Source organism: Cicer arietinum, chromosome 6 (genome assembly GCF_000331145.2).
Source record: "Cicer arietinum cultivar CDC Frontier isolate Library 1 chromosome 6, Cicar.CDCFrontier_v2.0, whole genome shotgun sequence".
Taxonomy (NCBI): Eukaryota; Viridiplantae; Streptophyta; class Magnoliopsida; order Fabales; family Fabaceae; genus Cicer; species Cicer arietinum.
This window is the reverse complement of record NC_021165.2, coordinates 6242284-6269165: the sequence shown is the minus strand read 5'-3', so window position 1 is coordinate 6269165 and position 26882 is coordinate 6242284. Positions and strand designations below refer to the sequence as shown.

The window sequence follows — 26882 nt, the reverse complement described above, 5'->3', positions numbered from 1 at the left end:
AATTAAATAATATTTATACCTACTTCCATGAATCGGCTCATGACTTTAATTTATATTAACATTTTAAAATTAATATACAATGGGTATATGTTTGCGTATCAAAAAATAAAGTACTTGAATAATGAAGACTAAGGAGGGAAATGTCTAGTTCTAGAAGAGATTATTAAAAAAGTCGCACGTTACTTGCATCGCACCTAATTCTTTCGTTTTCGTCTCCACGTGAGACTTCCACTCTTACAAGTTAAAATTCTCTCTCTCTACGATTATTGGGGTTAATTTCAATTGTCAACTCTATTATGTTCCTGCCAACACTTTTTGTTTATTTCAGATATTAGTCAATCATTTCCATTAACCATATGCATTAAGCAAATTAAACAAATTGGGCTTCAGTCTGAGTAAGAAAACACGTGAAGGAAAAAAAATAGAATTTGTGAGAAAGAAAATATATATTTATTCTCCGTCTATTTTATTTATTAAAAAGTAACAAAAATAAGTATAATTATTTTTTTCCTAAACATCCACTATTGTTTAACACTAACCAAATAAGCCATCTCTTCCAAGAGAATCTCAACCGCATTTTACTTCAGAAGTCTCATCGTATGAAAATGAAAGTAGGTGTCAAAATCTTGATCGTAAATGTATCTCACCTACAATATCGTTTTGTTCTTCATCGCCTCTTGAACCAACCATGGTGTTCCTCCAACACAACTATCATTTTATGGTTGTAAGTTGATTAAGAAGATTTGCAATGGGCTACTATTGTCAGTGTTCAAGCAACTAGAATAGGTTCACAATGACAATGGAAGCCTACTTATAGGTTAGAGAATGAGGCTATGAAGGGTTCAAAGTTTTCTAATGTTAGGGTTTTGAGTGAAGATCTAATAATTTGGAAAAGTTAAAGGGTTTCTGATTAATAATAAATTACAAAAAGATCCTAATCCGTGGTAGAGTACCTCATAATTGTTGATTAAAATTCTTTTAGATTTTATAAATAAATAAAAAACAAGTTTAAAATTATTAAGATATTGAACTTTTCATTTTCCAACTGCTATGAATCCAAGCAAACAAAAGTTATTTTGTTTTTGTGAAGAAAGAAAAGACTAGTGAAAACACATCTGAAATTTTTATTTTTACATCAGAATTGAGAACCTCTGGTTGGACGGCAAACATGATTCCTTTTAAGAGCATGCTCTTCGCTACGGTGCTGTGTCCGACATGCATATCCATACCAGCAATCTTCTCTTGTTGACGCTTCTGGTGGGAGAAGCTTTTTGTAATAATGCACACAAACAATGTTAAACAAAAGTGTCAACTTTGCGCACACTAATTGAATTGAACCGCATTAATAGTCCATAATCTGTAAGTAGTTTCATTTAGCAGCTAATTTGAAATGTTTGCCATATTAATTTTGAGTTAAATATGATTTTGCCCTTATAATCTATAAAACTAATAAAATTCAACTTTGATCTGTATAAAAATTTTATTCGTTACTAGTTCCTCATCAATCTCTTACCAAAGACTAAAATCACATGAATTTTCCATTTTTTTAGAAAATAAAAGCAAATAATATTTTTAGGGGATAAAAATTAAATCTATTCAATTTTATATATAGACCAAAAACATATTTAATCAATTTATAATTGTTTCCATGGACATTCAATTATATTTGGTCAGTCACTTTTTTACCTAAATATTGTACTAACAAATAGAAAAAACAACATTCATTACTAAAGACTGAAAAGTACAGACCAATAAGCTAAAAGAACAGACAAACTTCTGAAAATGTTTTGAGTTGAAGGTACTTACATGTTTGGGAATAGAAATGCGAAACCAGTACAAGAGAAATGAAACCAACTTCTGATAACAATCACTGCATGATTAAAAGAATGCATTTATGAATATGAAAATTAAAGGTTGGAATGATAATCAGACAATTAATTCATCATTGTACTATAGTCAGTTGTTATTTACCACATGAGTATATCAAACGGTACACGGTGTTAATTAATAGCTTCAAATAGAGATACAAGACAAACTAGAGTTCAGTATGAAACTTTTTGCTGTGTTGGGCAAATAGAGCATAAATGTCCACTCAAAGTAAATTAATTCCTATATGTGTGTACGTTCCCTCAAAGTTGCACAAGCAACTGGAAGAAATAAGAAACTACAATCAAATAAAGATTCTCATGGCCTATCCTCTTAATATTTGAAAATGTCAAGTGTCTAAAGATGAAACATAACACAATGCTTCTTCTTAGTGTATTGAGAAGTGTCACATAAAAAAACACCACAAAGCATACTCTAAACTTGCAAAATAAATTTAATCTCAAAAATAAAATTTCAACAGCACACTTAGTCCAACGATAGTTTTGGTTCAAAATGGCAAAGGGTGGGAACAGGGCCATTCCATTATTTACAGCACTAATCCAGGAATAGAATTGTATCTTCAAACAAAAAAAAAACACAAATTCCAAACATATAATATAAACAAACGAATAAAAAAGGCTTGAGTTATAAAAGTATTTATCACGTTACAAAATGCTTTTAAGACCTTCAATAATTTTAAAGTCTGAGACTGCTGGACCTATTACAACATTTAGGTAAATCTACTTTAGCTCAATGATTTAGTACAAGACATACCTGCATACAGAAGTCCTAGCAGTAATCATCTCTGCATGATTCAGCATCATTCGTGTTGTATCTGCCAAGAGAGAAAAAGAAAACCTATGTATAAATCAATATCTGGCGACACTATCAATGTAACATTGGATCAAACAATTTACACCAATGAATTTTTTTTTCCTAAGAATGAGATTTTGCAAAGTATACCACTCAATAGAAAATTTGCATTGCATACTCTAGCTAATGAAAAACAGGATCCAGTTGCGTGTTTAGTCAATTTTTTATTTTTATTTTTGGATACGTTTTCACAAGTAATTATAAAAATATTGCCTTGTTTACATTTTGTTTCCTTGATGAAACTATGAAAACAAGAAACAAAGTCAAGACAAGGTCCATTTTTTGAATCATCGGTTAAAAAGTCAGAAGAGTTGATCATTTTACCAATTTCTTTGTTATTCAGCTTTGCTATCCACTCTGATATGACATCCGGCAATGTCCTCCCCATTTGTCTTATGCAACTTTCAGTGATCTAGAAAGCCACAAAAACTAATCGTAAAAAATGATAAGCTAAAGCAAACTCAACAATAAAAATACGGTAATCCGAAAATGCATACATTTTGTTCATGCACATTATTTTCGTGGGCTAACAAAGGAATTCTTGAGATAGTGTGTTCTGATATCTGCGAAGAAAAAGACAGGCAAAGGTCGTATAAATGACCATTACATCATATCCAAAGCTGTTAATTCCCTAGGGAGAGAGAAAAATTGTGTCGCGCATTTAACTGCATGATGGAATGGACAAAAACATCCACCATTCAAGGGCACGATAAATTAAGAACTCTCCAGAAAAAAACTTTCATAAAATTATTAACATTAACAATTGTTGTAAACGAAGTAGCTCATACAGGTCTTAAAGTATCCGAGGAACAAACAGGAAAAGAGCCACTCCTAGTTACCCCAAGAGAATTCCAGTATGCTCCACAAAATGATCTATCACATCCTGAGCCTACAAGAAAAAACAAACGCAAATTCTATGACATTTTGATAGAATAAATTGAATATAAATGGCTCACCATAAAGAAAACGGAAAATACAAAAGAGAAAGTTGTCGATTTCATCAGCACGAATCTAACGACCCACCAGTAGATACTTAAACACTACAAGCAGCTGGCAAGAAATATCATGACCCTGATGAAAGGCATTTATCAACAAAATTAAATAAAAATGAGTTACTAGTTAAATCGCACATGGTGACTTACAATATTGAGGAACACTGGAACCATTACGGGAAGGCATCATTCCTCCACATGCTTGACATTGGAGATGAACAGTGTTGTGATTGCATCGAAACCCACCAACAACAGTCACTAAATTGCAAGTGAATTAGTGAATTCAATCAATGAGTATGATGAGACACAAAAATTGAAGAAAGAGGTCCCAAATTAGACATTTTTTTTTACTATTTTGTTTTATGGCGAACCTGATACAAATTGTGAAGAAAGTCAAAGCAGAATCACAGTAGTTCATTGGGAGTGCCCATACAAACAAAATTCAGATCCTTTTCAAGTCTAGGGACAAAGCACAGAAAGAAAAAAAGGAAAGAAAATAAGTCTAAATGACATTGTATAACAGTAATATTACCACACTGTGGACAATGATGATTGGTGCCATCACTTTGATCATCGAGTGTTGTGTTGGCCCTCTTTCGGCTCTTCTTCACAGATCCAATGACCTAACAGTGAAAACACAATTAGTAAAAGAGCACATAGCACACAAAATTAAACAATAAAACCATGACTGTGATCACAAAATTGGAAAAAATTGTATGAATAGAAAACAACCTTAATCACAATAAACTAACTTCCAATAAAATTGCATGGCAAAGAGAGGATATATATATTACTAGCCAACAAAAAATTATAGCTAGTTTATTTCTGGTCTAATATTTCAGTAAGGTTAAAGAAAAATTGCAGAACACTGCAGAAGGAGATAAATTCTGATCATTAGAGGAATCATCATACTCACAAGGTTTGACCGTACTGATGCATACGTATCTAAAAGTGCAACTTCATCAGGTGAGCGTCTTAGGGAAGAATCAGCTCTTACCATATCCTGAAAAAGGTATAGGAAAAAAACATTGACTGAGTAAAATAAAAACAACAACAAAGCCTTATATTGCACCTGGTGGACCAACTGTATGAATCAACCCGAACCATTCATATTTTAAATGAAACAATTCAGGGAAACTGCTGAGAAAATTGAAAAGATGAAAATCAATAGATCAAACAAAACAACCTAAAGGTACAGCAAAAATGAAAAAGAACTATCATAAGTCATAACTATGAAAAATGTTTAACTATCTCCGAAGTCATAAAACGTACCTCCGCAATGGTACGTAGAAAGTGGTTTTTTCCAACAAATTGAACAACTGCTCTACATTGAGGACAAAGTACAGTCGAACGTTTTTCCTGTGATCTCCGTAACCACTCTGAGAAGCAACCATTGCTGTAACGTTACAAGACAATTCAAGAAAAAGTCATGAATTAAACAGACCCACATTCATTAAAAAATGACCAAAAGGTTATCATCCATACCAAAAATTATGAAGGCATGGAGCAACAGTAACAACGTCATGCCATATGTTTAAGCAAATACTACACTTTGCATGCTCGACATCTACACATATCTGGAAAAGAAACACAGTCAAGTCGTCAGCATTGCTTCAGATAAAAAACAGTATTGAAGAAAACATTGAGGATGGAGACAAATTAGAAACTGTCGACCTTTAGCTGCCTCTGGCAGGCTTCTGGGCTAGACATGATATGGAATCTGTAGCTGACAAATCCTAGTGCCATAAAGACATATAAATGGAATTAGAGAGATTGATAATCAACTTAGAAATATTATTAACAATGGAATTAAAAACCAAATAATTTGCATAAATTTTTTGTACAACTCTACAATAAAAATATTAAATATTTAGTGATTAATTACTCAATTGACCCAAATACCATGATAACAATTATCAGCCGGAAGTTGAAATTTTGATAATATCAATTATAAGTCAAAACTGTAGTATATGAAAGCATAAGCGCTATGAGGCAAGTAATTCCCACTGGCTATGAACATAATTAGGTTAGGATTAAATCACACGCAATTACAATTTACATGCCATGATTTCTGCAATGTTACTGTCCTGGAAACATGATCACCAATCAATCACGCTATTTTTCATCCCAAGACCTTTATTGAGTTAGCTCTTTAGTACGCCAAACAATTATTGAGTTACGAGACTACTTTTGCCGACACAAGTTTGAATATTATTAAAGAAAAAGGAAAACTTGGAATACATATTTGCTTAAGATAAATAAATAGATGGATTGATGGCACCGAATAGCAACACTGAAGTCTACCGATCAAATCATAGATATACAGCACAACCAATAATTTTCTACTCTATATATGTAATCAACAATAGGAAGTATTGTGTTATAAAAAAAGAAAAACAATAGGAAGTATTGCACTAACATAAGGTTCTAACCTTCTCTATCAGGGCCTGGGACAATTTCACTTCCATCCTTGATAACAACAGTGTCACCATTGCCTACCTCAGCCCCATCAACAAGTATTGCATTTGAACTACAGCATGAATGTGTGATACAGCCCAAAATATAAATTCTTTTTTGACAAAAAATTGACAACAAACATGCAGAGGAAAGATCAGATCGTTCTTGCAAAGAGACGTGTCCTTTCAATACTTCAAGGGAGAAGAGAGGAATAAAAAACGTGTAAAAAACAAATCTTTCAGTAATTAGCACTTCTTCCCTATCATGAAGCTGAAACAAATTAAAGTGCCTTCAACCGCAGCAAAGATGGAAACTTTACTAGTATGTATGACTGTTCTTCCTACTAACTTTATAAGAAATGTTTCCCTATTCCTCTCAAAATAAATTATCTTGGCATATAGGGAGCATGATTTACTCAAATATTTAATAAATACTAGTTCATCGTGAATTTACCTCTTATTTTCCATTGTGGCAGAACATAGATCAGAATTCCTAACTATTTTGCACCAGCTATGTTTGTCACTAGAAGTAGCTGATATCTCGGAACATATTTCGCCTTCATCGGACCTTATCTCAACATCTGAGTATCTTGAGTCTGATTGAACTGCATGAAGGAAGAGTGTGAACAAAATAAGGACCTTAAGAAAGTCTCAGACTTCACACCAAATGTATCCCTTCACTTGATAATTCAAGAGTTAATTTGGATCCCTTCTAAATTGGGATGAAAAACGCATACAAGTTTTCAAAGAAAAAACATTCCTTTATTTCTACACTTGTTTTCAAGGGGAAGCCAAACTCATATAACAATTAATTCATTTTCTCAAATTATTAACGGATTTCCAGTGACCGCCACCTTCATTACATTCAATTACTTCATTTTTTCAAATTATTAACGGTGTCGAGATGTAACAGTGTCAATGTTGAGTTTGGTGTCCATGTTAGCATCCGTGCTTCATAGGTACTTACTAAACAACATCTAAATTACATCCTCATGGTCCACCACCAAGTGTGTATAGACCTAAAGAAACAGTGATGATAGCAGCACATATATAATTGAATCCAGAAAATGATATGACAGTACAAGTAATTAACCAGTGAAACCTAGCATGAAATGAACTTATATAGTGACAGAATAAGAGATAAAAAAAAATAAAAAAAAAATGGAGGCTTTATTTTTCTACAACATGGTGTCGCACAAATAAAGACTAAACATTTGATACCCTAGTGGCTCAAATTTAAAATTTGGAGAATTAGCACGAAATTCCATAAAGGGGAAAATAATGAGACGCCCCAAATTTGAAAATTGAAATGTGGGTATGAATGTGGATACCCAGTAATAAAATGAAGAAAAAAGATTACCAAGCTTGGCCCAGATTTCATCAGAGGGTTTGGATGAAGCAGAGCATTCTCCCATTTCCCCCATTGATCAAAAGCTCTCTTCTTTCTCTCTACGAACTACCGATTGAAGGGTTTCTCTTTTTTTTTATCATATAACTGAGTATTTTTTATCCATCTTTGCGTAGAACTGCCCAAAATACTTTTAAGGTGTGTTTGGATCGGTAGAATGAGATGGAATGAAAGAGAATCTAATGAAATAAACTTAAAAAAGAGGGGAAACTTTGGAAATGTAGGATTTGTAATTCTGTTTTATTATTTAACTAAAATTCAAATTAATATTTAAATTATCAAAATAGTTTTTAAATTAAGTGATGTTTTGATGATTCTCTTATACTTTAAAGTGACACTAATTGTATTTTAAAAATATCTTTAATGAGATTTAAATTTTGTACTTTGAGATTACAAATCTAAGTTTAAAATAGCACCTCAAAGGTATACATGTTTTAAAAGATAAAATAATATTTATATATGATGTTATTTCACCTGTTTTCCAAACAATTAGAAATATAATTTTATTTTAAAGTAATATATCTATTTTATTCCACTTAATTTCATTCTAACTTATTGTTTTGCTTCCTTCATTTTAAAATTATCCAAACAAATGTCAATTGTATAGTTGGTTGGGATAAACACTGAGTGATGATTAGATTAAAATGTGTCTTTGATTCCACTTTTAATAAACAATGAGAGTAAAATTCCTCTTACATCTCATTTTTTATCTCCTTTCATTTTGGAGATTTAGAGGGAGATTGGGTGACTAAATACACATATAAAACATTTATAAAAATTCGTCTTCCCTTCAATTTAACATGATTTTAATTAAAATATTTTCTTTTCATTTCTCTTTTGAATCAAACATGTATCTATTTTTATTCTCTCTTTTCTCTCCTCTATTAAAAGATTTCTCCTCATATGTCATTTCCATTGAGGCAAACAAGTCCTAAAATAATTTTAAAGTGAATAGGTAAATTGGTCAATGAAATTGTAATAGTCGGTCAAATTAGTCTATAAATTATGCAAATTGATAAATACACTATTGAAATTGTAAAATATTAATCAAAACAACTCATATTTAAATTTTTTTATCGTAAGAGACTATGATGTGACATGTTAATTGAATATGCAACTTCTTGGCATTGATTTTATATCAATATCATCACAAGTTCAACTAATTTTTCTATGAAATTTAAACATTTCATTGACTAATTTTTCAATAATTAGTCAATGCATAATTAAAATTACTTGCAAATTTGTCTTTAAGATTATAAAATTTCATTGGCAAATTTATTCCCGATAAGCCACATATTGAGTTACATTGTCACATCAAATTGTCTAACGACAATAGTTTATTGAGGGATTATTTTGATTAATAATTTACAATTTCAATTATGCATTTACCAATTTGAAAATTTTAAGTATTAATTTGACCGACGCTTACAATTTAACTGTCTAAATAATTTAGGTACAAGGAAAAGTAAAATATGCTTATATAAATATATGAATACTAGTTTAGGTATCAAGTTTGAAAATAAAATCTCTAAATACTCTTGTTATTTTCTTCTCATTATTCAATGTTTTTTTTTTCACCCGTTAAAAATAGGTCATTTAAGGTCATTTTTTTAATTTAAAATCTCCAATTTAACTCATTTTTTAATCTTATTTTCATCTAAATAAGTGAGTTCTAGATATATTTAGTTGTTTTTTCATGTTTTATTTGAGATTTTGTCGTTTGAACGCACAACGTTGTTTTGGTACGACGTTTGTATTTTGTTTATATTGTATTTGTAAATTCTTCAAATTAATTATATTCATAGTTTGTTGTGGATAAATTTCGATCAAATCTTCTTCAAATCTTGACCATATATTTTTTTATACTCTTTGAAGTCAAATATATTATTCTTATAAAATACTTTAATTATTATAAAAATTATAAATATAAAATAAGTTTGGTTCCCAATATATTGTACTGAATTGAATGAATCGATATTATTTTATTAGTAAAAAACATATGAATAGCAGCAGCGTGAAAAATAATGAATTAATAATGGTAAACAAATAACTCCAATAATTTAATTTTATAATAGAATAAAAACACTGTAGATTTGATATTTGCTTGTACTATTAGAAGGCAAAATGTCCTCATTACCTTAACATGAAATATCATCACCCTAAATTTTTGGGAATAATAACAATGGTACAGAAATGAATGGCACGTGGCTGGGTCATCAAATCTATAAAGAATGTAACTCAAACTTTTGTATTTATTCCATTGGCCTGATTTAGTGTATGAATCTGACAAAGTGCATTGCAGAAGGTATCTTCATTCTTTTAATTGATAATAGATACTAGTATTAGTGTTAATATTTTAAGTTTAAGGATATTTTTTTTTCTTAGAAGAAATAGTAAATACACTTTAATTAATTTAAATAGTTGTCTAAGATTTAAATCAAAATATAATATTTAATTTATTAATATCGATATTTATTAATTAAATTAGAATTTAGAGGTGATTTTTATTTATATTCTCATAAAAATACATATTCTAATACTTATAAAATAAAATAAATATAAAATTGTAATTACTTAAAAATAAATGAATAAAAATAATGTGATTTTAATTAATAATTTGTTGTGTATTGTAACAATAACACTTTGGACTACAAGTGTGTTTAATAATAATTAAAGGTTAAAATTACTATAACTGTTCACTTAAATAATTTAATCCACCCGTAAATATTTGACAATCATATAAACACAACACAATAATAACAACAACGTGCACAAAGATTTAAAAAGTTAAATATCTCTTACTTATATTTACAAAAACACTTTAAGATACTATATTCATTATTCTTAATAAGATTACAATATAAGTCACTATAATATCTATACCATCTATAATACTTTCACTCTAAAAATTATAAAAAATATAACACACATGTTACACAAGAATGATCACTCAGATCATATTATTTCACAAATACATAGTTAAAGATCCTTCAACTTTCTACATGATCATCTACATAATGATATGCATTTGTTCTTGACACAATCACTTAATACTAACAATATTTCTATTTTACATCAACACTTTTCATAGTTACACAATTTTAGAGACGTTTCACCTCTCCATGTAATCAATAAAAAGAGTATACTTCACCTCCTCAAAATCTCTTTATTTACGGGAGATGATTTGACTTTCATTCACACATATAATTTAATGCATATTAATTGTGTCATACTTTTGAGTATAGTCACTTCATAATAGTGGAGTTTTTAAATACTCTATATAAGTTGGTGTTGAGTTCAAAGAAGATAAGTGGCTGAAAGATACTAATATTAGTTGTGTTACATTAATGCCTAATAAGAGTAAAGAGTAATTTTTTCTTTTTATAAAAAAAAGGTTCTAATATATATGACAAAATAATTAATTTATGTTAATTGTGACAAATTATTTTAGATAGTACTGTGCATAGCTCAGAGATTTGAGTGTATAGTGATAATAGTAGGAATATTTATTTGACGAGAAGTACTAATTTATCCGTAAATTTGAAGTTGAAACAGTTGGAAGACCGAGCCCACAGATATAGAGAGATAGATTCATATAAACAAAAAAGAAGAGAGAGAAAATAAAGGACAGCGAAAAACATGAAACAAAACGTGCTAACCATTTACTAAACAAGTAGTAACTCTTGAAACACAAACACAGTTTCAATTCAATTCTCTTCTCTTCTCTTCTCTTTCAATTTCAATTTCAATTTCAATATTGAATGAAAAAATGTCGAAAGAGAATAATCCAAACACCTTAACATTGAAACCAGTGACATGGGTTTTACCCTACCGAACCCAAAAGATAACAGAAATATACACAATCGGTAGAAAACTTGGTCAAGGTCAATTCGGCACAACCTATCTTTGTACACACAAAACATCTGCTTCAAAATTCGCTTGCAAGTCAATCCCTAAACGAAAGCTATTCTGCAAAGAGGATTACGAGGATGTTTGGAGAGAGATTCAGATAATGCATCATTTATCTGAACACCCACACGTTGTTAGAATCGAAGGAACTTATGAGGATTCAACTGCTGTTCATCTTGTTATGGAGCTTTGTGAAGGGGGTGAACTTTTTGATAGGATTGTTCAAAAGGGTCATTATAGTGAGAGACAAGCTGCTTTTTTGATTAAGACTATTGTTGAGGTTGTTGAGTCTTGTCACTCACTTGGTGTTATGCATAGGGATCTTAAACCTGAGAATTTTCTTTTTGATACTGTTCATGAAGATGCTAAGCTTAAAGCTACTGATTTTGGTTTGTCTGTTTTTTATAAACCTGGTAGGTTTTTTTTTCTATGTTCTTGATTTAGATTATTGATCTGATTGAAGCTTGATTCTTTGTTTTTTTCTTAATTTGGGTGATTAGGGTTTACTGATTTTGGATTTACATTTGTTTTTCATCATGCTTGTTTTATTGGATGTGAGTAATTGCTTCATTTGCTTAAGTAATTGGGAAGAATATATGTTCTTTCTAATTGTTGATTATTGATTAATGGATATAATTAAAGAGCATTATTTGGTTGCTTTAATTGATCTTGAGGTGTTGGTGTTGTTTTACTGTGATCCATGTAGTGCTTGATTGCATTTTTCATGTGCATCTGTAGTTTTTGTTTTCTTCCTCCTGGAATGGAATCTGTCTTTACTTTGCATAATGATAAAAGCAGCAGTTGGTGTGTTTGATTTAGTTTATGAGTGTGTTTTTAGGTTAATTTATTGATTATATTCCATTTTGTGGTAGAAGCGGGTTATAGTTAATATATTCCAAAAATAGAATCTAGTCGGTTTTTGTTGGGTGGTAAATTGAAATCCTAATCATTCAGTGCTGGAATTTTGTGTCATGTAAATGGATAGGGTATATATGTATTTCATTATTAAAAAGCAAGTGTCATGTATGAGTGTTGTGAATTAATTGATTTTCTTTTATAATGGAAGCCAAAGGTGGTGATGCCAGAAAGCGATGTGCTACTGCTATTAAAGGGGATTAGGGCAGTTAGTCACCTTTTCTATTTTGGTCTCTATACACATGAACTTTTTGGCATTCTGATAGTGGATTCAGATTCTCTGCCGCCGATCAAACTTGGGCTCTGGGGAAGAGTTATATTGTGCCACTAAGTATATTGTGGAACCTGTATTTCTATATTGAAGAACTGATTTTTTTGGTCATGCTATATTTAAGTTTGCTTTTGTTGGAAAACTTGTAGAATAGTTGAAAAAATTACCATCTTTCTTAAAATGGAGTCTTATAGCTGCATCCTTCTGGACTGTGGTTGACAATTGATACAGGAAGAGGTTCACTTATACTTAAGTGCTTTATCTTAGTACAAAATTACAAAATTATGAATAGAGAGAAGAAATTTTTAGCACTGTTTAAGTAGAAGTTATGCAGTCATGTTTTCGTCCAAACTTTCTGTCATTGATAGACAGGTCAATTGGAAAAACTTTCATGTTGTGTGTGCCTAACTAACAAAATGATATATACTTTTCAGGTGAATCCTTTTCTGATGTTGTTGGGAGCCCATACTATGTTGCCCCAGAGGTCTTGCGCAAACTCTATGGACCTGAATCAGACGTGTGGAGTGCCGGGGTTATTTTGTACATCTTATTAAGTGGGGTGCCACCATTTTGGGCAGGTTAGCTAGCTATTTGTTATTCATATGTTAAATTATTATCAATTGTGTGGATGTAGGCATATTACTCAGTTTCTTCATTTGTTGTTTGTTGTTGTTGATACTGATCTGCAATTTCAGAAACTGAACCGGGGATCTTCCGACAGATTTTACTAGGAAAACTTGATTTTCAGTCTGAGCCTTGGCCTAGCATTTCGGACAGTGCAAAGGATCTAATTCGGAAAATGCTTGATCAAAATCCAAAAACAAGGCTCACAGCACATGAAGTTCTCCGTAAGTCTCTTAGATTTATTAATTGAGCAAGTATTATAATTGAGTTTACAGCATTGGTACTAAAATCAATTTTTTAGTTGGTTAACATTTTGTAAGGTTATGGCACTAAAGTGTATTTCTGTGTCAGGCCATCCATGGATTGTTGATGACAACATTGCACCAGATAAACCTATTGACTCTGCAGTTTTATCACGTCTAAAGCAATTCTCTGCAATGAATAAACTGAAAAAGATGGCTTTGCGTGTAAGATTTCTGTAGTCCTTTCTTCTTTTGCTTTGTGCTAATATGCTGAGTATGCGCGAACTTGGATTATGTTCCAATAGTTTTGTCAACAGCTATCTCGTTGGTTAGATGCTTTCCATTGATATGAAGGCTGGTTTTTACTTTTATATTCACTCTTGTTATAATGTGCTTTTGATATCCATTTTTTGATTTTGGTTCTCTGTATGCATTCCATTCTGTATGGACCATAGGCATCCTCATCCTTGTTATTACATTGTTTTTTATCCACGGGCCTTAAAATTGAAACACAAAGCTCGCAGAAGCTCGCTTTTATTGGATCTTGAACTATTGTTCTCATTCAAGTTTTTTTTGCTTCAAGTATGGAATACCAAGGTTGGGAAGCTCTCAAGAATACAAGTTTCTTTACATTCTCTTGTTAAAATTTTATTTTATTCTTTTTATTGTTGTAATGCAATGCTATGTTTACCGATAAATCAGCAAAAATGATGAAAGATCGCGCATCCTTAGCTTGAACCTCAAGTATCATTATGCATCTGTAGTTTGTAAAGTATTAGATTTCATGCAATTTTTTAGCTATGATTTTTCATTCCTTTCCAGAAGCAAGTTGTAAGTGATCTAATTTTTAATCTTGTGCGCGTCAAATCTTCATGCAACAACATTTATAGTTTCTGCTTACTTTAATGAATCCTAGGTTATTGCTGAGAGGCTATCCGAGGAAGAAATTGGTGGTCTGAAAGAGTTATTCAAGATGATCGACACAGACAGCAGCGGAACCATAACATTCGATGAGTTAAAAGATGGCTTAAAGCGAGTAGGATCTGAACTTATGGAGTCCGAAATCAAGGATCTTATGGATGCTGTAAGTGCTTTTTCTTTTTGGTGCCTGAAAGCCTTTAACTTCTTACCGTTACCGTCTACAATAAGATGTTATTATTATTTTTGGCACGGGACAGGCGGATATCGATAAAAGCGGGACAATTGACTATGGCGAATTCATTGCCGCAACTGTTCATTTAAATAAGCTTGAAAGAGAAGAAAACCTTTTGTCAGCTTTCTCCTATTTTGACAAAGACGGTAGTGGTTACATAACAATTGATGAGATTCAACAAGCTTGTAAGGACTTTGGTTTAGATGATATCCATATTGATGACATGATCAAGGAAATTGATCAAGATAATGTAAGTTAATTTCTCTTTTAACGAGCCTTAAATTGTGGCAACTTGTTAATTAACTAATTAATTAATTTTGTGGTGCAGGATGGACAAATAGATTATGGGGAATTTACTGCAATGATGAGAAAGGGCAATGGAGGGATAGGAAGGAGAACTATGAGAAAAACACTTAATTTAAGAGATGCTTTGGGAGGATTAGTAGGCAATGGATCCAATTAAGGAATCACTTGGTGACAAAAAAAAATATTGATAAAAGATAATTTAATTTGGTTAATTTCAGTTTTTTTTTTTGCATATATTTTTTTTTATTAGACCCATCATTCAAAAAAAAAAAAACCTCATCTTAATCATAATTGTTTGTGGTCCATGTGATGTGGGGTAGACATGCTCTGGTATTTCATTACATGAAAATTAAAATGGGCCACACAACAAATTTGAAGTTATAATTAATTAGTGAAGCTCTATGCTAGACTTTCATTTTGATCCATTTCACTTTAATCCGTAATCAAAGGATATTATTCCTACAAAGCTAAGCAATGCTGGTGTCACGTTTTTTCTTGCTTTGCTTTGAGGAAGAAGAACAAGTAATAATGCAATAAATAATTACACTATGATGTAATGTAATTTACGTCGGTCTTCTGTCCTCACTCTACTTTACTACTAATTGGTATGATCTTATCCTATGTAACATGTTCCAATCATAGTTGGAAGTATACCTTATTTAATAAGTTAGAGAGAACTACAAACCTTATAGAGAATTTATAATTTAATAATAAATTTTTCGTATAGTCTATCAACTAGAGAATTGCATGACCCTTGTTGATTATTGCATGTTAAATTTGTGTTCAATTAAATTGGACGTTGTTTATATCTAACCCAATATTCTATCTACACTCTGTTCTTTTCAGTAATTTTTCTTTTCTTTTTTACTTTTTGTCTCTTCAATTTTCTTTATCTCTATATCTCTTTCATTTGACTATTGATCCATCCGCAATTTTTTCATGAAACGGCTAATCTTAACAATTAGAATCGTTAATATTGCTATGATGGAGTCCGTCTATATATCATTTCCTTATCCACCCACAATTAAATCACCTATTTCTTTTTTTTTGAAGTGCCTATTCTTTAAATAGCATATTACATTATCTTATAGTCATTTATACTTCAAATAGTATATTACATGTTAAAATAAGCCATTTCAAAAAAAGAAAATTACATGTTAAAACAAAACAATGTCTAAATAATTTTTCATTTGCATTAAATTTTAAAAATTTGATTAACTTTATAATTTTTTTAATCCAACTGATGAATGAATGCAATTCACATTCTATAAAATGATATTAAGTGATGTAAATATAAAAATATAAAGTTTTATTAATTAGAATTACTTAAAGTTTCTTTTTTGTTCCACATATTCTAGTTTTATAAACTAGAATTACTTAAAGATATAAACATATATATATAATCACTCTTAATCCTTAGCACACCCCTGTTGTAAGCCCAAATTAAAGAAGAAGAAAAACAAACTTGTGGAGCTTTGTGGACTCAATTCATAGATTATAACTCAAACTTCTTTTTTCTTCAACAAAAATAAAAACTCATAAACTTTTATGATTTTACTTAATAAAAAAAAATGAAAAATCTATAAATATAATTATTTCTTGAAGGGATATAAATACACTATAGCCCTTCATTTCATTTATTATAATGCCATAAAATGACTGAAGAAGGTAACAGCTAGAACAACTTAGCAATGCATGCACCCTCTTCTTGAACAACAAAACAACTAGAAAAACAGAAATGAAAAAAGTGAAGGTCTTAGCAAAATCTGGTAATAACAACTTTAATTAGGAACCAATGTCAGCACTTAATTTCTAAATTCAGCAGCGATTAGGTAAACCAATTTTTTATACTAATCATTCCAACATTAAAAAAACATACATACAATTTTAGTGTGAAACAAAATATTTTTCATAATTGAATAAAGCTCTTAATTAACAACTTCAAAAAATGCAGATTAATTAATTTAAAATAAAAGTAAATAAATGGAAGGTATCATTACAAATTTATTTCATTTGTTCCAAAATACTTGTCATCATACACTTGGTATATATAATTTGAAGCATGTTTTTTTTTAATAAATAAAAATTTAGTTGAGTTGAATCTCGACGTTCATTAGGATCCGAGAAATTTCCAAAACTCAGAGTGAAAGAGGTCTTAAAAAGATATGATTATATTACTCACCAATGAATTCTTCACATCGATAATAAAATTTGAATCCAAGTTGTTGTGAGATATCAGCTGAATTCTTATCAACTGGCCCAACCATGGTGAAGATAAAAAAAAAGTAACATCCTCAATAAAAATTAAACTTTCTCAGTTGCATTAGGAGAAGCCAGAGGAAACAAAATGAGTAACTCAGGTTCATTGTTATAACCATTTGGTTTAGACCTTGGTGATGGATGCAAATAAAATCTCCTTTCTTTGATAGCTTTCTCTTCTTCATCTTGTTGTATGTTTATTTCTTGTTTCTTTTGACCTTCTTCCATAATAGTTAACTGAGAGAACATTGTTGAAGGAGTGGTAGGAGTACTTGGAAGAAGATTAGAACAAGAACTTGTTGCACTAATTCCTGATACAGGACTTGGAGGAAAGCTAGAAGAATTTCTTGATTTATTAGAAGTAGGTGACAAACATGAACCTGTTTGTTGTTGTTGTTTATTATGATATTGAAAAGATGGTTTAGCAATTTCAAGTTTTGGTTTCATGCATTTCCTTCTTTCATGAAGTTTTGATATTGTTGTTTTCTTCATAGTAGTTGCAATTGGAACCTTATTTGTTGGTTGATGATCTTTTGTTTCTGAGGGACCTGTTAACCTTTGCACTACTTCCCTAAATGCATTTGTGTTTGTGTGAACAAATGTTGTTAGTGGTTTACAATCACCATGCATTGGTGGCTTCTCCATTCTCATCACAATCTGATTTTTGTTTATATATATTCACTTCCCACACACACCACCTACAACATTCATTCATCATTAGTATATTAAAACTCATAACACTACTAGAAAACTATAAGCAAGCATGAAATGATCCATGGCACATTTAATCATGAAAAAAAAAATGTCATTCATATGAATGTTTTGATAAGTAATAATTTCTATGGAAAAAACTCAAGTCACAACTTAGTTAAAGATAAGTTCTAAATATAGCGTATAAAATCTAAGTTATCTTCATCTTACAGGTTGATTTTGTGAGAATAAGTAGAATATAAAACTTAAAATGATATGATAATTTATCTAAATTATGTTAATAGGCCGTTATCTTTTCAACATACCAAGAAAAATCTAAGAATTTCCGATTAAAATATTTGCAATGAACACGCCTTGCGCATCAACAAAAAGAAGATGAGAAAAATCACTTCACCAAGGAATCCTATTGTGAAGAGAAACAAAAGGAAGGTGGTGTATATGACTTGAGATTCAAGTATAGATAGATTTATTGTAGCAGAAGACTCAAAAGATTAATGCAGGATTAAATAATTTCATTCAAGACTCAATAATAATGACCTTTTGTAGAATGATTTGTGTCCTATTGAAAACATGTCATATCAAATAATTCAGGGTATGTCTTGTCTTAACAATTTAGATTCGGGAATAAATTTTTATGGAGCTGTATCTGTCTATAAACACGGGACATGTTATTGAAAATACACTATGTGTCTCTTAATAATTATCATCTAGGAAAAGGGTAGTACCAAATTATGTTTATCTTATAACAGGATGTACATTAGATTTTGGAGCTCATAACACTTTATGCCTAACTGTCAATTATCTGTTTATCTTTGACTCTTGAGATCTTGGAATTGGACTGTTATTTTCTATTTTTTCTCTCATTTAGTTAACTGAAATTGAAAACTCACAAATTTAGCCAGGGAAGGTTAAATTTTTCACCTCCAATTTTTTTTTTTTTTTTTTTTTTTTTTTTTTTCTGTTTTTTTTTTTAAAAAAATGTCATACACGTGCAATAATTTTCTATGCGTCCCAATTTGAGAAAATGTATTCGATAAAATTTGCTTAGTACATTGCAAAATTTCTAAGTGCACATTTATTTTCAATAAGAACAGACATGTTATAAGTCACATTCAATTTGGAGTTCTACCACAAATAAAATTTGACTTCTACCTCCATTTCTCTTATTGTAACAAACTTGATGTAAATTTGAACCATTAAATTGCAAGGAAAAAAGTAGAAAACAACAGAAAATATTAATTTACTCCTTGTTTCTTTTGTGTGGTATCAAGAGAAGAGGATTCTTAACTACATCATTTCATTTCACACAATAATAAGATGAATTTTAAATTATTTGTAGTTATAATAACAACAATTAAAACCACATGATACAACAAACAAGCACATAAACTTTAAATAATTAAGAAAATAGAAACTAAAATGAAAGGAAAGGAAAAAGTTGTTGCCTACCTAAGATGATTTGATTTGATGCTGCTGCTGCTGCTGCTTTCTTGTATCTTAATATATCCAAAGAAGAAAAAATAAGTTGAGAAAGAAAGGAAAAGGAAAAGGAAGAATAAAAAGTATGAAAAGACAGAGAGAATAGAAGTGAGAGTAGTTAAAGATTGGTTTGTGGTACAAGGTTGTGAGCCAGTTAGGACAAAGAATCTATGACCTCAAAAAAAGCAGTCTTAACTAATAGCTTTGCCACATCAACTACCTGTTGTAAAGGGAAATGGACCACAAAGAAAAGGATTTGCTTAACTCATATTCAAAGAAAATAAGTGATTCTAAATACAGACAATTACAAATTAAGGAATTTTTTTGTTGTTGCCTTTTTTAAGATAAAAGACCACGCTGAAGAAACAACTCTCATTGTGCTGTTTTGACATCTGGAATAAATAACCATCAATTATATCCACCGGTAATTCACTTTCAAAAAGATAATAAAATCTGTCATCTCAAACTTAACTTAGCTTTGATAATAACTAGGAAAAGTTGAACATTATTATTAAGGTTATGGTCATGAATAGAATATAAAAACCTTTATCTTGTTGGTGGAAATTTTATTTTAAAAAATAGGTAAAGAAAGTTTATTATTAATAACAGTCACACTAGATATTTTACAACTGATCCAAATAGATTTCGAACTTCTTTATATAATTATATAAAGTCAAATTCTTACTGCTTAATGCATCATATACATTAATTTGTTGAGGAATTTGGCAAGGAATTGATTAAAAACTAAATGTGTGGTCACAAAACACAGTAGCCACGTTCAGAAGGCAAATAGCCTAACCTGAAAAACAACTAAACCTAATCAATGAACAATGAGAGCAAGGAAACAAAATATCAGGGAGCACGTTCAGTGGAAGAAATATTGGATCAATTCAATAATAAATAAAATATTTAATTATAGTTTTACTCTTCTATTCTAATAATTTTAATCATTGTTCTAATTTTTTAATTTAAAAAATGACAAATAATATATTTAAACATGTGACATATCATACGATGATATAACATTATTAACACTTATAAAATTATAATAAAATTCTCTAAAATTTAATTTTCAACTTTGAATTTTTTTCAATTTTATAATATAATTAATGACATATGAATAATTAATGTACTTAAATAGTTCTATATGGTGAAATGATCAACCACATTATTTAAAATATATTAAATTATTATTTTTTAATTAAAAAATATTTTAAAAAATTAAAACTGTTAATTTTTAAAATAAATTAATTAATTTCATAAATTAATATAAAATAAATCAATCAATTTCATAAATTAATAAAAATAAATAGTCAAAACCAAAAGCATAAACAAAAACTTGGTATGAAAAATTGGAAGTATGCAACAAACTCCATAACAAAACAGTTGTAATCACAAATTACTGCAACATAATTATTATCTGTTGTTGTTTGTTCTAATACATTAAAGAAAAAATCCTCTTTTACATAAACAATAATATAGGACCAAGTTCGGTCCTGTTTTTATCATTCTCAAAAAGACTAAATAATAAATACTAAATTACAGCAACACTCATTGAATTTATCATCTCAGCAACAGTCACATTAATACTAAAAAAATATTTCTTCCGTTTTATAATAATTAATTTATTTAAAGAAAAATTATTACAAATTAACTGATTTCTTTTAATTTTTAATGTATTTTTTTTATTGTACCATTTATAATACATTAATAATTAATAAAATTAATATAGTAAAACTAATATTTTTTCTTTTAAATTTTTTTAATTGTGTGAAAAGATCTCAATTATTTTACAACGGAGAAAGTAAGATAAAATTACTAAAGATGGCAAAATGATATTGTAATGTGACGCTCATTATCAGTATCGTGATTTACAATGAGAAGGCGCAATGCCATAGATCAAAATAACTGAAACATATATCTTATTCATTCAACTGAAGGTTTCTAATCTCAAAACAAAACACTCATATTGTTGACAAAATAAATAATGATAAAATAAACAAATAGAAAATTTTAAATTATATTATAAAATATCGTAAAAATTTTAAATTATATTATAAAATATCGTAAAAATTTTAAAATTGAAAATATAATCGACCTTTATCTAATGACAAAAAATGATTAACATTACGTAAAAGATTGGTACTGTTAGACAATAATTTATTGGGTCTTAATATATTATTAAGGGTAGTTTACTTTGAGAAATTAGTATTTATACCTTATTATTGAATTGTATTTTGTAACTTTGTTCACTAGAATTGTTATTCTTATTATATTTTATTATTCTTGTCTTTTCTAATGATTTATATTGTTAATAGTTACAATATATAGATTTCTCTCACAAGCCTACTAATTAATAAATAAAAAATTAGAAAAAAAATATTTTTGATTTTTTTTCTCCAAAAATTTTCAAGAAAAACTTAATTTAATTTTTTTTTGTTGATATTTTCTATATTTTTACGAAAAAAATAAATTTCAAAATTTTTTTCTTAAAAAAATTCTTAATTGAGGTTAATTTTTTAAAAAAATAGTTAAAGTGGTTTTTGAATTAAGTTCGATTAACTGATTTATTTTAAATATATGTTTTAATTCATAAATTATTTAATTGATTTTTTTGGACGCAGGCTAATTCAATTTATCAGTATTTATATATTTTGCATACTCTTACTTGAAATAACATAGGAAGAGAGAGTTGAAAATTATATATATATATATATATATATATATATATATATAGTTTTTTATTATAATTTATACCGGTTAAAGTTAATGTGGTTGATTAAATATGTCAAAACAAATAATATGTTATTTCTATTTTACATATACTAACAATTTAATTTTAACACTTCCTCCTATTTTTTCCTCTGGATCAAATAAACAAAAGAAGGTAATAATAATAATAATAATAATAATAATAATAATAATAATAATAATAATAATAATAATAATAATAATAATAATAATAATAATAAAGTAAATTATATTAATAAAATACAATACATTAAATTGAAGAAACATAATACGTTAAATTAAAGAAAAAAATACCACAAATTAAAAAAATATATATATCAATTTTAAATTAATGATTTATTAGTTTATTGGTGTGATTACTTTATTGTTATTGTTATTATAATTTGGTGTGATTACTTTATTATTATTATTATATTTGAATGAAAAATAGGACAGAGTTATTAACAAAAAAAATATTAAGTGTCAATTTAACGGAAAAATATGAGTGATTTGTTAAAATAATATAACACGTTATTTATTTTTTATTTATTAAATCAGAGTTAAAAAAAAAAGAGTTGTTAACAAAATAAAACTATTTAATTTATTTATTTATTTTATTAATATAATTTTGTTTTTTAAATAATTTAATTATTTTTTATTAATTAAATTATTAATTTTTTCAAAATTTAAAATAAAAAATAAAAATATATATATATATTGCTGTAAAAAAAATATGACATTTTAGTATATTTTTTTTTTTAAAATGAAACATTTTGGTTAACTTTTTTAAAGGATATTTAGATTAAAATAATATTTCATTTTTTCTGTTAAGAAAAATTGTAAAAACTTGTAGCAGTCGAAAAGAAAAGAAAAACATTTCAGAACACAAAAATCCGGGGAGTACCAATGATATATAGTGCAATCGCTTTTGAAATCGGAGGAAGATTAAATCCGGTGAAAACACTAGTTGAAGAGCTCGAGGAATAAGAGAAAATGTCAAATGTTTACATTGAAAGATTAACAATAATTACAAATTTACCATTTTGCTCTATTTATTAATAGGGTCCATAGAGTTTAACTAACTTGTAAGCTAGCCAACTGAGTTTCAGTTACTAACTAACTAAAGTATACATTTCACACAAAATCCAATAAAAGGTGGTTGCAGCCTTCCTTTTTGGAGTTTATTACTTACAAAGAATGTAATCGAATTGAATATTAATGCAAAAATGCACTACAATGTAAAGCCTCACGGATCCAATATAATATACCCCGCTGTCCAAGATGTTGCTAAGTTCAGTTTTTTTGCCAACCCCACTTGGACCACAGAAGACATGACAGTAATGGTCGTTAGTCTCCGTAGCGATCAAGCAGAAAAATAATAACAATGCTATATACACAACAACTAGTTTGTAACCCGTGCGTCCGCACGGAAACAACTGTTTTAATAAATAAATAGCTATATTATATATATATATTAAATTTTATAAATTTTATTGACATTAAAAAAAAATAAATTAATTTAAAAAAAATAATTTACAATAAAAGAAATTAAAAAAAATCTAATTTTAACTTAACTTTAAAACTACTTTCTTATAGGCTCAATGTTATTGATAAAAAGTATGACTCTAACACTACTCTTTAATCTTACTCAAATGATGATGTCTTATTTTTGAATTCTACGCATAATCTTTTTTCTTTCCAAAAAATTTATTATAAAGCAATACTTTTAATTTTAAACAAATAAAAACAATAATTATTAAAAAAAATTAAATTAAATAATTAGATTAGATGAAATAAATTTTTTTAAAATAATGGACATGGACATATATAAAATAAATAAATTAGTAAATGTAAAGATTAGTAAGTAACTTAATAATGAATTTTTATTTTTATTATTCAACCTATGTTATTTATATGAAATACATGACATTTAAGAATTAATATAAATTTTGCTTTATCAAGTGGCAAAATATATTTCATTTTAGTACTACTCACAAAATACTAAAGAAAAATAATTTTCCTATTACAAACAAAAAATTACAATACACATAAAAATTAGTCTTTCATGAATCCCTCAAACTTGCCAATTCTCACCAATGTAATACCTCAACCCTTTTCCATCACTTTCCTTGCAGAATTTACTCAAAGGTTCTAAATGAGTTACAGAGACTGAAACGGTACCGTTTTGCGTTGTAGGGTTAGAAAACGAAGATGGGTCGTTAGGGAATGATGATAAGTTTGAAACTTTGGGTTCAGGTTTGGGTTTTTTGGAAGGGGAAGTTGATGGGTCGTTGTGATTTAGTTGGAATTGCGATTCGAGGGATTGAAGATGGAGGAAACGTTGAGAGAGAGAATTGTGGATTGAAGTGAAGTGAGAATCGATGTGGGACCATGAAAGAGGGAAGGAAGAGAAGAGAGAAGAGTGAGATTGAAGATCATCGTATGCTTTTTTGAGATTGTCTTTTTTGTTGTCAACGAGTTTTAGAGCTGCTGAGATGGTTTTTGATGTCGCCATTTATTCTGGTTTCAAATAATGTTTATATGTTAATGGATTTCATTCTTCAATATGAAATTCAATGAATAGTACTTGTAACTTTGTTGTTGTTGTGAAATATATTGCGGTGATGATTAGGTTGTATGAGTATTTTAATTGCAGCTTTAGAAGAACACTGAGGGAAAGGAAAAGGACCAACAACATTAGAATTTTGAAAGTTTTATCAAAGTACCCCACATTTAGGTTTTATATATATATATATCCTTATTTATTTTTTAAAATTCACTAAAATACTCTACTTAAAAAAATATATATTAAAATATTGACTAAATTTAACTTAATTTCAAGTAACGTTTTAGTCCTTTATTTTTTTTTTTTCGATTTAGTCCTTTATTCCTAACAATATCAAATAAAGTATGAAAATATGAGTTTATTTGAAGATTTGCGTTACGAATTTGATGAAATTTGTATTACATTGAAGAATATAATTAATTTTATGAGTTTTGATTGAATTTTTTTTTGAATTTTTGTATAAAAAAGGATAACATTGTTGAAATTTTAAAACATAAAATATCAAATTGTCACTTAAAATTAAAATAAATGACTAAGTCAGAAAAAAAAAAAAGATAAATGACTAAAACGTTACCTGAAATTAAGTTAAGGGACCACAGATGTAATTTTGCCAAATTTTTTTTATTTATTTGTTATTTAGGTCGCATTTTTATCGTGTGATAAATTTTTTTGTGAGGTCACCTTTCATGTATATAAAGTTTTAATTTTTTTAATTTTTATTTTAAATTTTAATAATTGAATAATTATTAATTTAATAAATAAAAAATAACAAAAATATTTATAAAAATAAATTTATATTAATAAAATCAAATCAAATATATTAAATTAAATTGAAAAAAAAAATTATAGTTGAGTAGATTTGATAAAATAAATAACGTATTATATTATTGTAATAATCTCTCCTATTTTATAGATAAATTTATATTATTTTAATATAAATATAGTTAGTTTGATTTAATTTGATTTTTATGAATTCAATCCAAACTAAAATGAAAATTATACAGGTTCAGTATTAATAAATTGAGTTGACATTTAAAAAAAAAAGCTTGTTAAAAAATTTCAAACACTATAAATTTTTTTATCCTATTAAAACAATTGTGTAAGCTACAACGAATAAATTATACATAATGATTAAAAAAATACATAAATATAACATATTTTAAAATATAATACTATACACACTAATAAAGATGTAAAATATAATAATAATAATAATAATAATAATAATAATAATAATAATAATAATAATAATAATAATAATAATAATAATAGTTTTATTAGATATCAGATGGTAGATTTTTTTATCACAATTACTAGGTCGAATTAAGTTTCATCAATGACCTAATTTGTTTTTTTTTACCTAAGGGCAACCATTATTGCAGAAATGTCAAGATTTTAGCTTGGAAGCATATAATATGGATCTAAGAAAGCACGTTGTTTTTCCTTAACTTGCTTGTCACATAACTTGTTTTACATTTTTTTATAATAATTTTTTTTTATTAAGGGAACGTCCGTAGAGTCAAGGAAAATCACAAATCTCGATCATTATTAACAATGAGTTTTATTTGTAATCTATTAAATGCGTAATTTCAAACATTTTTACATTCTTTTATGACTTAAAATTTATTTTAGAATAAATATGTATTTTTTTTAAATGTTTGAATGTGTTTGTTTTTACTCAATGTTAAATATTTCTTGTACATTTTGTTTTTACGAGTAAGGTGAAAATAGGCTAGACAACAAGGGTCTACTGTTTAATTTATATCAAGTTTATGTCATGTTAGATTTTATTTGTAAATAGAAGGTCAAATTTAAAAAAAAAACCTATTTGATTAAAAAGGTTATGCTACATGCCATATAATAAATTTTTTAGACCTATTAGGCCCATCTTTTTGTTATATATATATATATATATATATATATATATATTTAATTTTTAGTAATTTATGCATATTAACCTTATTTAACTTTTGACATATTTAAATATATATTATTATAAAATATGATTAAAGTATGATGTATATAAAATCCTATTCTTCAAAATATGATGTTAAATATCAAAATATAACTTAATTTCATTGATATATTAACTTGTTAATCTATTTAAATATATGTTTAATTA

At 28.1% G+C, this 26882-nt stretch overlaps 3 protein-coding genes across 4 annotated transcripts; 1 reads left to right on the top strand and 2 right to left on the bottom strand.

Annotated features, from left to right (window-relative positions):
• Positions 1-1014: 1014 nt before the first annotated feature.
• Positions 1015-7764, bottom strand: LOC101493435 (uncharacterized). Its single transcript, XM_004503804.4, has 15 exons — positions 7548-7764; positions 6642-6792; positions 6164-6261; positions 5406-5467; positions 5217-5308; positions 5004-5127; positions 4648-4734; positions 4264-4354; positions 3882-3989; positions 3528-3628; positions 3237-3302; positions 3064-3151; positions 2641-2701; positions 1807-1870; positions 1015-1267 (listed from the first exon to the last, which is right to left on the bottom strand). Exons 1-15 carry the CDS (start codon positions 7609-7611, stop codon positions 1136-1138), a joined length of 1389 nt encoding a protein of 462 aa, XP_004503861.1. The 5' UTR covers positions 7612-7764; the 3' UTR covers positions 1015-1135.
• Positions 7765-11207: 3443 nt separating this feature from the next.
• LOC101493107 (calcium-dependent protein kinase SK5) lies at positions 11208-15249 on the top strand. The gene is made up of 7 exons (XM_004503803.4): positions 11208-11917; positions 13125-13268; positions 13386-13538; positions 13666-13781; positions 14473-14640; positions 14735-14959; positions 15038-15249. Exons 1-7 carry the CDS (start codon positions 11365-11367, stop codon positions 15170-15172), a joined length of 1494 nt encoding a protein of 497 aa, XP_004503860.1. The 5' UTR covers positions 11208-11364; the 3' UTR covers positions 15173-15249.
• A 1698-nt stretch (positions 15250-16947) lies between these two features.
• Positions 16948-19661, bottom strand: LOC101492566 (VQ motif-containing protein 31). Of its 2 annotated transcripts, none has more exons than XM_004503801.4 (2): positions 19435-19661; positions 16948-17972 (listed from the first exon to the last, which is right to left on the bottom strand). In XM_004503801.4, the coding sequence occupies exon 2, from the start codon at positions 17923-17925 to the stop codon at positions 17320-17322; it is 606 nt and encodes a 201-aa protein (XP_004503858.1). In that variant the 5' UTR covers positions 17926-17972; positions 19435-19661; the 3' UTR covers positions 16948-17319. The 2 variants fall into 2 exon arrangements, with proteins under 2 accessions (XP_004503858.1, XP_004503859.1); XM_004503802.4 differs by lacking the exon at positions 19435-19661 and adding an exon at positions 18291-18932.
• Between the last annotated feature and the right edge of the window lie 7221 nt (positions 19662-26882).